Genomic DNA, 11,321 nt, shown 5'->3' with positions numbered 1-11,321 from the left:
AAGAGGGGAAAGGGAAGTGAAATGGAAGAGAAAGGGGATGGAGGAAAGCCCAAGCACATTTGCCCCTCTAGTAACAGTGTTGGGGCCCTGTTGCACAGACCTATTCCTACAGCATTTTATACCAACACCAAACAAGTTCCTCATTGGGCATGGCCTTAACAGAGAAGCATAGGTCAAGCTGAACAGACTGAGATCTGGATATGAATGCTTCAAAACAACACTTCACAAGAAGAACATCTTGGACAGCCCCTTATGTGAATTCAATGTCCAACAAACAGTACAGCTCTTAACTGAAAGCTGCAATCTTTACAAATGCCCAGACAGGGCAGATGGAATCCACACGTTGAGTGATAATACTAGACAGTGGCTCATAGTTCTAGAAATTGATATCTGATGCCATACAAAAGAAGAAGCAGCTCTCTTTGACTCTTGGCAGGTTCCTTTTAACCTTGAGATTATTTGGGGGCTTCCTTCTACTTGGCATGGCATTCCTGTATTCAAGAACTGCTGAAGGACATCTAGTTCAGTATCCTTTCTCTGACAGTGGCCAGTACTAAATACTTCAGAGGGAGCTACAAGAGGCCTCCTAATTGCTAGTATTAGAAATTGTCTTAAATCCTGAAGCTTGAGATTGACTATCTCTTCCAAGGCTTATGTTAGTATTAACTATTTATACCTCTGCATCTTCTTGCCATCCTTATACATGCCTAACTTCTTCCCTGAATCCTACCAAATATTTGAACTAGGTGACATCTGGCAGCCATGACTTCTTTAGCTCACTAATTCCATTCCTCTGTTAGGATGTTGGAAGAGGAAAAGGACAAGGAGCAGAGAGACCGGATTTGCTCTGATGAGGAAGACGACGAAGAGAAGGGAGGAAAGCGCATCATGGGACCACGAAAGAAATTTCAGTGGAATGATGAAATCAGGTTTGCGTGGTTTGGAGGTTTTGTTCAGCTGTATTACTTTTTCCCCAGTCCAGACTCCTGAAGTTGCTATGGTTAGGTACTAACACTTGAGCTTGTTTACATTTTTGAGAGGTACCAACCCTTGATAGTAGCCGGCTGCTCAGAGGCTTGGCATTGCCACACCACATTATTTCTGTACTTGCTAGTCCCAGGTTCTGGCTGTGTTCTAAGAATACTCCTGCTGTCAGGCCCAGGGCCAACTCTGTGGGAGGCATTAAGGAGCCTCAGTATGTGTAGGCCAAAGGAGGGAGCTCTTTGGGGAAAGAAGGAGCTGCACTGAAGAGATGTATGTTCTAACAGGACTAGCTTTCATTAATAGAAAACCTACTAGACTATAGGCTGCAGCACCTGGGATTATAGACTTGGACAAAAAGAACAATTGGGAATATTGGTGAAGGGAAATGATAGAATTATAGGGCTGGAAGGGACCTCAAAAACTGTCTAGTCCAGTGCTCTGGTCAAGCCAGAATCATCATCTGTCTAAACCATTTCATCCAAGAGTTTGGAAGTTAAAAGTGAGTTATTCAATGATGAAAACTCCCCATTCTCTATCGGTAATTTGTTCCAGTGCTCAGCCAGCCTTGTAGTTGAAAGTTTTTTCTAAAATCCATTTTTCCTGAAATCTAATTTCCCTTGTTACAACTTAAAACCATTACTTTTTGTTCTGTCCCCCATGGCCACAGTGAATTGTCGATCGCCAGCCTCTTTATAACCATCTTTTATGTGTTTTGAAGATTTATCAAATCTCCCTCTTGGTCTTCTGTAATAGGGTGTTGTGAACTCTGGTTGCTGCCTCCTTTTCACTGTGTATCATAACAGGAGGGACACTGTTATTGCCAGTTTCCTTTAGAATACAAAGGAGATTTCATGCAGCATGGACTGAGTCTTCTGTAAAAAGTTGCTGTAGGGAGTTCTCAAGACAATGGATGCTCATTTTTATAGCTGTTAACACTTGTAATTATGGCCTGGTGATAACACCTGGTGGGGGGGTGGGGAAGATAAGGGAGCTGGGAAGGATTTGCCCCTATTACTCTTGTGGCACAGTGGGTGGTGGGCATTATTGGGGAAGTATCACTCTTCTCTGAAAGATTGGCTGTTGGGAACATCTGGGCTATGGTTCCTAAACTGAACTGGTCTATGGTCTGTTGCAGACTGGCATAACCTAACGTGTGGAGACTGATTCAGTCCAGTCTCAAAATGTCTACCAAATTCTGGGGATAGAGTGCACCTTCTTTGGGGGAAGTTTTGAGTAACCTTTGTCTGAAGTCTGCCCATCCCTCAGGGAGCTGCTTTGCCATGCGGTGAAGATGAAAGTGGATGGCTATGAGCTTGAGAAAAACAAGGTTCAGTCTTTGGAAGATTATTTGAAAACCTTCCTAGATGCGGAAGTGAAAGCCCTCTGGCCAAAGGGCTGGATGCAGGCCAGGTGAGTGAGGTCAAAGCTGACTCATTTTAACATTCCTGGTGTTCCTTACTGAGAGAATCTCTTAAGTCCATCTAGAGTTGGTGAGAATCCCACAGTGTCCATGCTGTGTCCCTGTCATCAAGAAGGAAGGCTGAAGCACAGAGTTCAGTGACTTCAGCAGGATTTGAACCTTGATATCTTCTGCACTGCTCAGCTGTGCTTGCTCTTGAGTTCTAGAAGCGAGGATGCCAGCATGAGATGGAGAGAGCCATTTTGATGAGACTGTCTGTTGTCTTGCTCTGTGATTTTAAAAGGACAGCAGTATGTTCCCACTGCTGGAGTTTGATAGTCCTTTGTTTTCAGTGAGTTGGATGGTGATGTTCCATTTTCTCTTCCTCAACCTCCTTTGTAGATTATCGAGGGAGAGGGGAGAAATGGGTCCCAGGTTTTTATAGCTGCACATGCAAATAACCAATGACTGATCTACATGGACATTTGCATGCTCCTTTGCTGCAACTGTGTATGTAAATGAGATGCCCAAATGCATTTGTCATGTTCTTTTCATATAACAGACTGAGTAAAGCAATTGAGGAATAAGTGTGCAGAATTATGTTGGCTTGAAATAGAAACATTTCCATAGTTTGTTCCAGCTTCTGGAGGAAAGTGGTTCTTAACCAAGTGAATGGTTCCTGAAGCATTAGCCAGGTACTGTTTCAATACTGACACTAAATGCTGGAGAGCCAGGACACGAAATTGATTAGAAAATGACTAGGAACGGAAATGTTTTTTCTTGGTCACCTTCCAACCTGTGGAAGACAGGCTAAGCTCCTCAGACCTCATGGGGTGAAGGCAGACAAACAGGTAAGTGGACAGAAAGCAGGGCAAAGGGAATGGCAACAATTGGTGTATACATTTCACATGCAAATCATTTTGATTCTTTGTAAATGACAAGGCAGTGGTTGATCTTTAAGAACTTCAAGGAGGGTTGTGTGAAAATAGGTAGTCTATTTCTATTCTGGTAGGTAAATGGCAGTTAAAAGAATACATACTCTGAGCTGGCATTTTTTTCAAAATGGTTTCATTTTATAATCAGGTATGGGAATAATAACGAGAAGGCATTAAATGCATATATCTTGACTGTGTTTATAAGTTTCTTCCCCTGACACCTGAAGAAGCAGTTGCAGTGATCCCAGTTAACTGAACTGGAGTTGATATGGCAATGCCGATTAATTTAGCCAGTTCCAGTAGCAGAGGGCTCACTGAAGTTGTAATCCCTATTGGCCCCTGAGCCTATCGAGAGAAGATCTATCCCAAAGAGGGACCTGAATGGGAAGCTGATCATACTGGAGAAGAGCTTCCTGGAATAGAAGGTATGCCTCGGCATCAGCTGTCTTTGGCTCCAGCAGTTTGGCTCATGGGTGTAGTGCAGCTCTGTTTCTAGTGACTCCAGTCATCCTTGTGGGCCAGGCTAGATGCAACTACTCACTGACCTCTCTTTCTTTTCCAGGACACTGTTCAAGGAGAGCAGGCGTGTACACGGGCACCTAACATCTATCCTGTGAGTATCTTGTGGCACATGACAAACTAGGAGCCTACTGCTCGATTCCTCGTGGTTGGGGGTACTGAGTAAAGTTTTTTACGAATTTTAACACAGGCTCAGGGCAGCGGCCTCTAGTTTTGCTTGTATGATTGTGGCCTGGATGAATTGCACAAGGTTTAGTTTGTCTGAGTGGGAGAGCTGAGAAGATTAGAGGGTTGCATAGGGCCACTCCCAACAATAGGTTCATTATTAATTGTTCATCTTTTGTATTTCCTGAAATATGGTTAAAATGGGACACATTGTGCAGGCACTTGAAGCAGTCTCAGATGTGAACTCCATACACAGGGCTTCCCTATGGTTTTCAGTTGTTGCTCATTCTGCTGAGTGTACACTTGGCCCAGAGGAGGCACTGAGAAAGTTTGGGCTGTTATGCCATCAGTGTATGTGTGGCACTCACCCTGTTTGTCTCAGATTTGATCTCTCCTTTCCTGTTAGCTAAATAAGAACTAGTTAACAGAGGCAAGAAGGAGGGATGCTGGTTGATCATGAGAATTAGATCTGGTTGGGATGGTGCCTGCTCTAATGAGCAATTGTTTTTATGAGACTTACTGTCAAAAGGTTTGCTATCCAAGGATGTCCTTGGATCCTTGATACCTTCTCAATTCACAGTTTGCCTCTGTAGTGACCGTGGGCAGAGTGGCCATACCAATTTTGCTGGTGGATCTTTCTGTAGGTGGCTGTGCTCTGGCATGGATTATTGTAGCAAACCCACTTCTGGTTCTAATGGGACAGCAGGTGGAGAATGTGCAGGCTGAATACTTACAGCGCAGGTTTTAGAAGTATGTTTTGCCAGTGCTCCAAAGACTTTTCTTCTTCCCACCTCCGTCCTTTCTAACATGAAGCATAATTTGGGGCTGCCTAGAAAAAGAAACCTTGTGGTTAGAATCCTAGCAACCAGAGAAGCTACCTCTCTTCCTCTGAATCTCAGGAGATTAGTTAATGCACTCTTGTGAAGAGTCTCCAGTGTGCTCTTTAATTCTATTGTTCTTCAGGGACATTGAATGAGCCCATGTTTCTGTGTATGTCTCCAAACAGGGCAAAGAAAAAAGTGATGGCTCCTCCAAAGGTGAAAGTGAAGGTGAGTGGTGTCATCTCCCTGCCTCAAGGGGTCAATGCTGATCCTTCATACGGTGGAGAAAGGGAATCACTCTCTGGAATCCTGTCTCCATGGGCCAGATTACTTCTGTGTGACTCTATGGGATTGGCTTTTTGGCTTCCTCTAGTTCTAAAGCATTTGGATGAGGATGCTACTGTGTAGGGATATAGAAATCTTGGAAAAGGGTATGACAGGAGAATGGGCTTAAGTGATCTCTCCTTAAAACTACCATGGAACGCAAAGATGCTTGCTAAATCAGGGGCGGGTAATTATTTTGGCTGGAGGGCTGCTTAATGAGGTTTAGTGAGCTTTTGAGTGTCACATGGGTAGCCCTGCCCCTTGACAGCTGCCCTGCCTCCCTGGTCACCATCTTGGGACCAGAAGTCTCACCCCAAACCTACTGGAAGTCCCTCCCCTTGCTCCCTTTTGGGAGGGGGTTTGTTATCCTTAGAACCAGAAAAAAACAAATCATACACTAAAAGTCAAACACCTACTATAATGTATTTTAATTTTATTACAAAAAATATTTTTGTCGTGATTTGTTTGCATACTGCGTATACAGATGATTGCATAATAGCTCAAAAATAGTCTTAGTCTTGTATAGTGTGTGTGTGTGGGGTGGGGTGGGGCGTGGAGGGATGTATGTGTGTGGTAGTGTGGGGATGTGTGTGTGGGGGCAGTAGGGTAAGTGGGGGGGGTCAGGGTGTGGGTGTGGCATTTGTGAGGTGTGAGGGAAGGAGGGAAGGTGGGGGCTTCACTCCCACTTTCGTGGGCAGAAGGGCTGGCCAGGATACAATTAGTTGGTGGGTACCATGGGCCAGATGAAGGTGCCTGGCAGGTTGGATCAAGCCCACGGGCCATATTTTGCCCACTCCCTGCACTAAATGTCTTCCCCTCCCTGATTTTTGAGGAAATGGAGTGTTTAGCAGTGGTTGTAATTTGGGAGAATTGAGTAAGTTTAGCTTAAAGCAGGCAATGCTTTCTCTTCCAGATCTACCTAATCTCCCTCACATCCACACATGCAGATTTGTCTCTTGCATTATAGTATAGCCCTTCACTTCCTGGTCTCTATCAAAATCCAGGAGTTGTCATGAAGTTACTTGACAGCAGTTAGCTCCATCTGCTGTATGCTTGGTATAGGATGTGCCTGTCCTAAGGGGTGACAGATGTGGACTTTGAATGATTTGTTCTCTGATCCAAGAGTCTCCTCTTGGGGTATTTCCAACCCAGCTGGGTTGGAACTGGGAATATTTCCTGGCTAAAGTTCACTTCTGGCTTTCTCTTGTTTGTGTGGAGCACATGAGGGGCAGATCCTCCTGGTTGACACAGTACCATTACTGGGCAGGGATTGAATCTGTGACTTAAACAGGCTGTCCTTGGAGAACTAAGCAGTCAGCTGTGGTGCTACACAGCTTGTAGATCAGCCTGCAGAGAGCATGCTGAGCTGGACCTGCCTTAGCCCCTGCCATTCGACAGCTTGGGATATTGATACCCTGGTAAGAACTGCCTTTCTTTCCCTTTGAGAAGTAAGTTCCTTGTCAGGTCTGACGTGTCTCTCCCGATGTTCTTGCAGGACTCCTCCAGTAAGCCAGATAAAAAGATTCCTATGTCTGTTCCACTGATCCACTCAAGTGGCACAGTTTCTCTGTCTTCAGAGCCCCAGGGAGCAGCCATGGGCATCAGCACCCAAACTCGAGAGCTCTTGGTTCTCAGTGCTTCCCAGGCATCTAGCAGCACAGCCACCCCTGCTGCCTTCAGTATGGATGACTCCCTGGATGAGGACTTAATTCATAACCCAACCTCCTCACTGGAAGCTGTCTCAAAAGAACTGGCTGTGCTAAATAGCAGGGCAGCTGGAAGCCCCGATTTCACACTTCCTGGGACCCCCAAAACTCCTTCAGAGAAGATCACAAATCTCACCAGTTCAGAGGAGAAAAGGAACTTTGCTAAGTCCAGTCCTTCCCCTTCCCCGTCCCCCAGCAGCTCTCTCCAGTCACCCCTCAATTTCCTGGCTGAACAGGCACTGGCATTGGGACAGTCTGCTCAAGACAAAAAGACAGAGAGTTCCAGTTACAAAGAACTGTCCTGCCAAACCTCCCCCAATAAAATCCCTGATGCACATCAGGCCAAACAGAAGCACCACAGCCTGCAGCGACCAAGTCATGGGCCCCAGACATCGACACCTGTGCCAGCCACCCAGGTAAAGGTCTTTCACTCAAGCAGCCAGCAACAGAAAAACTTCACATCCCCAGCTCCATTTGTCAAGCTGCAGAGCCCCAAGTCCACCTCCCCGCTTCCCCAGCGCTCTCTCCTCCAGCAGGTTAAGACGTCAACTAAAGCTCAGAGCTTCCATTCCTCAGCTTCATCAGCAGCAGGCAGCACCCCAGCTTCAAGCAGCTCTCACAAGACCCCGGGCTCCTCTCCGGCATCCCTGAGCTATGCAGGGAAGCACTCGGTCAGCTCCAGTTCTTCAGGACAATCCTACAAAGCTCCTTTCATTTCTGGCTCCCTTTCCAAGCATGGGGCTTCTTCCAGCAGTTCCACATCTGGTGTGCCTGCAAACCAGAGCTCCTCCTCAGGGAGCTTGCTTTCTGGTGTGCAGACACCCTCCCCAGGGCAAACCTCCAGCCGCTCCTCCCCAAGCTCCACCGTAAAGAAAACTCCAGTCTCCCAGAAGCTGACTTTAGTAGCACCACCTGGTGGTCCAAATGGAGACACAAGTGGAGGGACTCAAGGGGTGGCCAAGTTATTGACCTCCTCCCTCAAGCCAGCTGTGGTGAGCAGCACTGCATCTTCTACCTCTGTGCCGGTGAGTACCCTGCTGGCTTAGCCCAGCATCTGAGGACACTGCTATTGCTCTTAACAGTTCCTAAGACCTGCCTCAACACAAAAGCTTTCAAGGAAGTTCCAAAAATAAGTGACTGTTTGCTCCTACTGCAGGCTTTGTGTTCAGATTGCTTGGACAATGACTCTGCCCCTGAATAGGGCTCCAGAATCCAAGCTTGTTTTATTTTTAAAAATACAGTCAGTGTCAATTACACCTGGCTCACAGTTTGGAATGTTTTTATTTTTTGGTATACTGAGGTGCTGGCTAGTTCAGTGTGCAGACAACTGAAATAATAGCCCAAATTAGCGTCCACACCTGTCCTGTTCACCTCAGTAGCAAATAACTGCTGAAATCTAGTGAGGCAAACTTAAGAGTGGTTTTCAAATGTGTGCAACATGTATCCACTTTCCAAATTTAATTCAGATGTTTTTATTTACATTTTCCTCGTTCTTCATTTCCTGTTCTATAGAGGTGGTTAGTTGTGTTAGTCCAAAGTCAAATTGAAGACAGGGCAGAGTGGCAACTTGGAGACGAGCTGGTTCGGCAGGGTATGAGCATTTTTAGGTAACACCTTACTTTTCCAGTTGCTGCCAGTTGACCAAGACATTAATTATTATCCACAGCTCTGACAAAGGTTGTTGTCTACAAAGGCTCCTGTCTCTCTGAGCCAGTTGGTCTCTAAGGGCTCCTATAGATGTGCACAGAGTCTGCTCCAATATGCTGGAAATCCAGTTCGTTGGAGCAGAGAGTCTGCTCCAATATGCTGGAAATCCAGTTCGTTGGAGCAGACTCAATTAATTGATTCTGCTAGAGCACAGAAATTGACACATTCCGCGACACGTGTATCAGCGTCCTCGTGCGTCCCTGAGCTGCAAAAATGGTGGTGGGGTGCTCTGAAATAAAACGCGTTCAGTGAGCTTTAATTCAGAGCACCCCGCCACCATTTTTACAGTGCAGGGACATGCGGTGATGCTAATGCATGTGTGCTTTTAATTAGCACAGCTCTTTAATTAAAGTGCCTGGCACTGGGTCCCAGAACTTATGTAAAAATGCCCTAAGATGCCCCCCTGCCCTGCTTTCTGCTTTTGTATTATGTAGTTGTTAAATAGGCAAAGGGGCTGTTTTGCTTTTGTTCCTTTAATTGCTTCCTAATTGTTAGACTTCTCTTGTAAGTTGTTTCACAGTTAAAATGTTTGTCTGATGGAGACAAATTCAGGGCTTGAACTCTTCCTGTAAGTATGTACATATGCACATGCACAGATAGATTTGCAGCCACTTTCCCATAAATTGAACTTGCATGAGGTCAAAGCTATAATTCTCTGGATTCAGCTATAATTTCACCTGAATTTTTTTCTTCCCCTGGAGTTTGTAGTCTGAAGGCAAAGTAGATCTGGAGCTCCTAAATCACTTGAAAGCACAACCTGCAGGCACCCAGTACAGTATTAGGTTCCTGTTTCTAAAAGTTTTGGTGAGTGTGAGTGTGAGTGTGTGTCATTCTTAATGCCTGTTCAGTGACTAACTTGTTACTGCTAACACTGAAGTCAATCTGGCTTTTAAGTAACAAAAGTTTATGCTAGCTAGAAAAATGTTTTAAAAAAAATAAACCCATGGTGCTGCAAAACCTTTTGTGCATGCCTAACTTGATGCACGTAAGTTTGTAAATAGTTTACCTGAAATCAGTGAAGCTTTTCTTATGTGTGTAGTTATACCCACTGATGCGCTAGCAGCAGCACAGTCTTACTTTTTGGTAGTTTGGGGGTTTTAATCTGTAGCAGATCTGTAAAGTTTCAAAAAAGATAGTCTACAATTTGCAGTGTTTATATAATATCATTGTGCTTCACTTCATTCCTGAATTGCATTAGAACAGACTTTCAGGCTTTAGATTTGCAAACTCAAACTTGGTCTGTTTTTTAAAATTACTGTACCCTAAGTATTCCAGCATCAAGATTGCTTCACTGTTGAAGAACAGGTAATTGAACTGGATTTATTTCAGCAATCCAAAGCATCTCCCACACTATCTTAAGTGCTAAATAGACAGTTATTTTGTGTCCAGCTACCACACCCTTCCGGTACTTTGGGATTGCTTCTCTAATCTGCTTAGACAGAACAGAACTTTGGGTTCTGAAAAATAAATACAAATTTAGTGCATCATTAAATAACATTGGGTGTACCTTCAACTTTGGGACCCCCTGCAATACTCCCCACAACATAGCCCACTGTAGCTAAAAGCTGATTAGTCCTGCTAAGTACTTTTATGTAATAAAGTACTGTCTAGCCAGTCAGCCGTCTGACTAAATGGTGTTTTCAGTTAGTGGAACAGGATAAAAATCCAAGGCTGTACAAAGTTGGCCCTTTTGCTTATAGGACACAGAGCAGCTGCATACATACTGCTGGGAACTAGTAAGAACTTCCTCCTAAGAACCTAAGTGCATGCTTGTCCACACATTCCCCTGAGGCATTGTTCACTGTTGGAGGTGGGATTCCAACCTAGATGCGACTGGTTTTAATCTAGTATGGTCATTCTTACCTTTTCAAACACACGATGTTCAGACACTGGGCTGTTGGCGTCATGGAGGTAACTCCTGGCAAGCTGGACGTGTGTGTGTGTGTCTGTGTGAAATGTTCTGGTGTGGCAGGAGTCCTGTACCCACCTCCTATGCTGCTCCATGTGGAATATGAGTAATGATGAGGTGCCACTGATTTCCTGTTTTGACTGACTTTTGCTCTTTCCTCCCCAGAAAGGAACTAGTGGGGCTGTGCTGCTAACCAGTTCTTCTTCCTTAAGTGTACTGTCTCCATCCTACAAGTCCAGCAATTCAAAGCTGCCAGGTGCCCTGAGCTCCACACCACTGGGGATTATATCTCCTATCCATTCCTTCCCTCTTCACGTCATCTCCTTCAGCTCGGACACCTCCCCTAAAGCAGGAGTATCGAAGGATGCAATAGTAACTGGCCCTGCCCCAGGAACGTTTCACCACGGCCTTGGCCACAGTGAGTTCTTCCTTTCTCCCCATGCGTGTTTCTCCTGCCTGTGCAGTAGAATTGCGAAAACACCAGGACTCAGCTGTGTTTAGCCCATTGCAGATGAGCCCATCACTCATGTTGTTGCTTTGTGCTTGTAATCCATGCGTTTGTGTCATTAGTAAGTGGTTTTGGACGCCCCTGGGCTTGTTCCTCTAGCTAGCCCAGGGATCCCACTGCTCGGCAGGCCTTAATACTGGTGGCTAAGCTATTGGCTCTGACTGCTGCAGCTCCTCTTGACAGCCAGGACCCCAAGAACCAAGTGCCATCTCTCCTATGCTCAAAACGCTCCCCTACTTGCACCCAGCTAGCAAGGAGCAGCTCAGCTAAAAGGCAGGGGGACAAGGCACCTGAGCCTGGGATCTGAAAGTAATGGAAGAGACTGGGACAGGGAACCAATGAAA

The 11,321-nt window shown here is 45.4% G+C and overlaps 1 protein-coding gene and 1 long non-coding RNA gene across 3 annotated transcripts in view; both read left to right on the top strand.

Moving 5' to 3' along the window:
- Positions 1-11,321, top strand: part of UBN1 (ubinuclein 1) — a 36,983-nt gene that overhangs the window by 22,421 nt on the left and 3,241 nt on the right. For both annotated transcript variants that reach the window (XM_019507689.1, XM_019507687.1), the window contains exons 10-15: positions 801-929; positions 2,251-2,394; positions 3,881-3,931; positions 5,009-5,051; positions 6,643-7,878; positions 10,635-10,887. In XM_019507689.1, the coding sequence (XP_019363234.1) occupies positions 801-929; positions 2,251-2,394; positions 3,881-3,931; positions 5,009-5,051; positions 6,643-7,878; positions 10,635-10,887 (1,856 nt within the window). The remainder of the gene's footprint in view (positions 1-800; positions 930-2,250; positions 2,395-3,880; positions 3,932-5,008; positions 5,052-6,642; positions 7,879-10,634; positions 10,888-11,321) is intronic.
- On the top strand, positions 7,885-9,487 carry LOC109290869. The gene is made up of 2 exons (XR_002095701.1): positions 7,885-8,631; positions 8,672-9,487. It is a non-coding gene; the product is annotated as an uncharacterized LOC109290869 (long non-coding RNA).

This window comes from Gavialis gangeticus, unplaced genomic scaffold (genome assembly GCF_001723915.1).
Source record: "Gavialis gangeticus isolate Ggan-Ray unplaced genomic scaffold, GavGan_comp1, whole genome shotgun sequence".
NCBI classification, from domain to species: Eukaryota; Metazoa; Chordata; order Crocodylia; family Gavialidae; genus Gavialis; species Gavialis gangeticus.
Note: the sequence above shows the minus strand (reverse complement) of the source record. Positions and strands in the feature narration are given on the sequence as shown.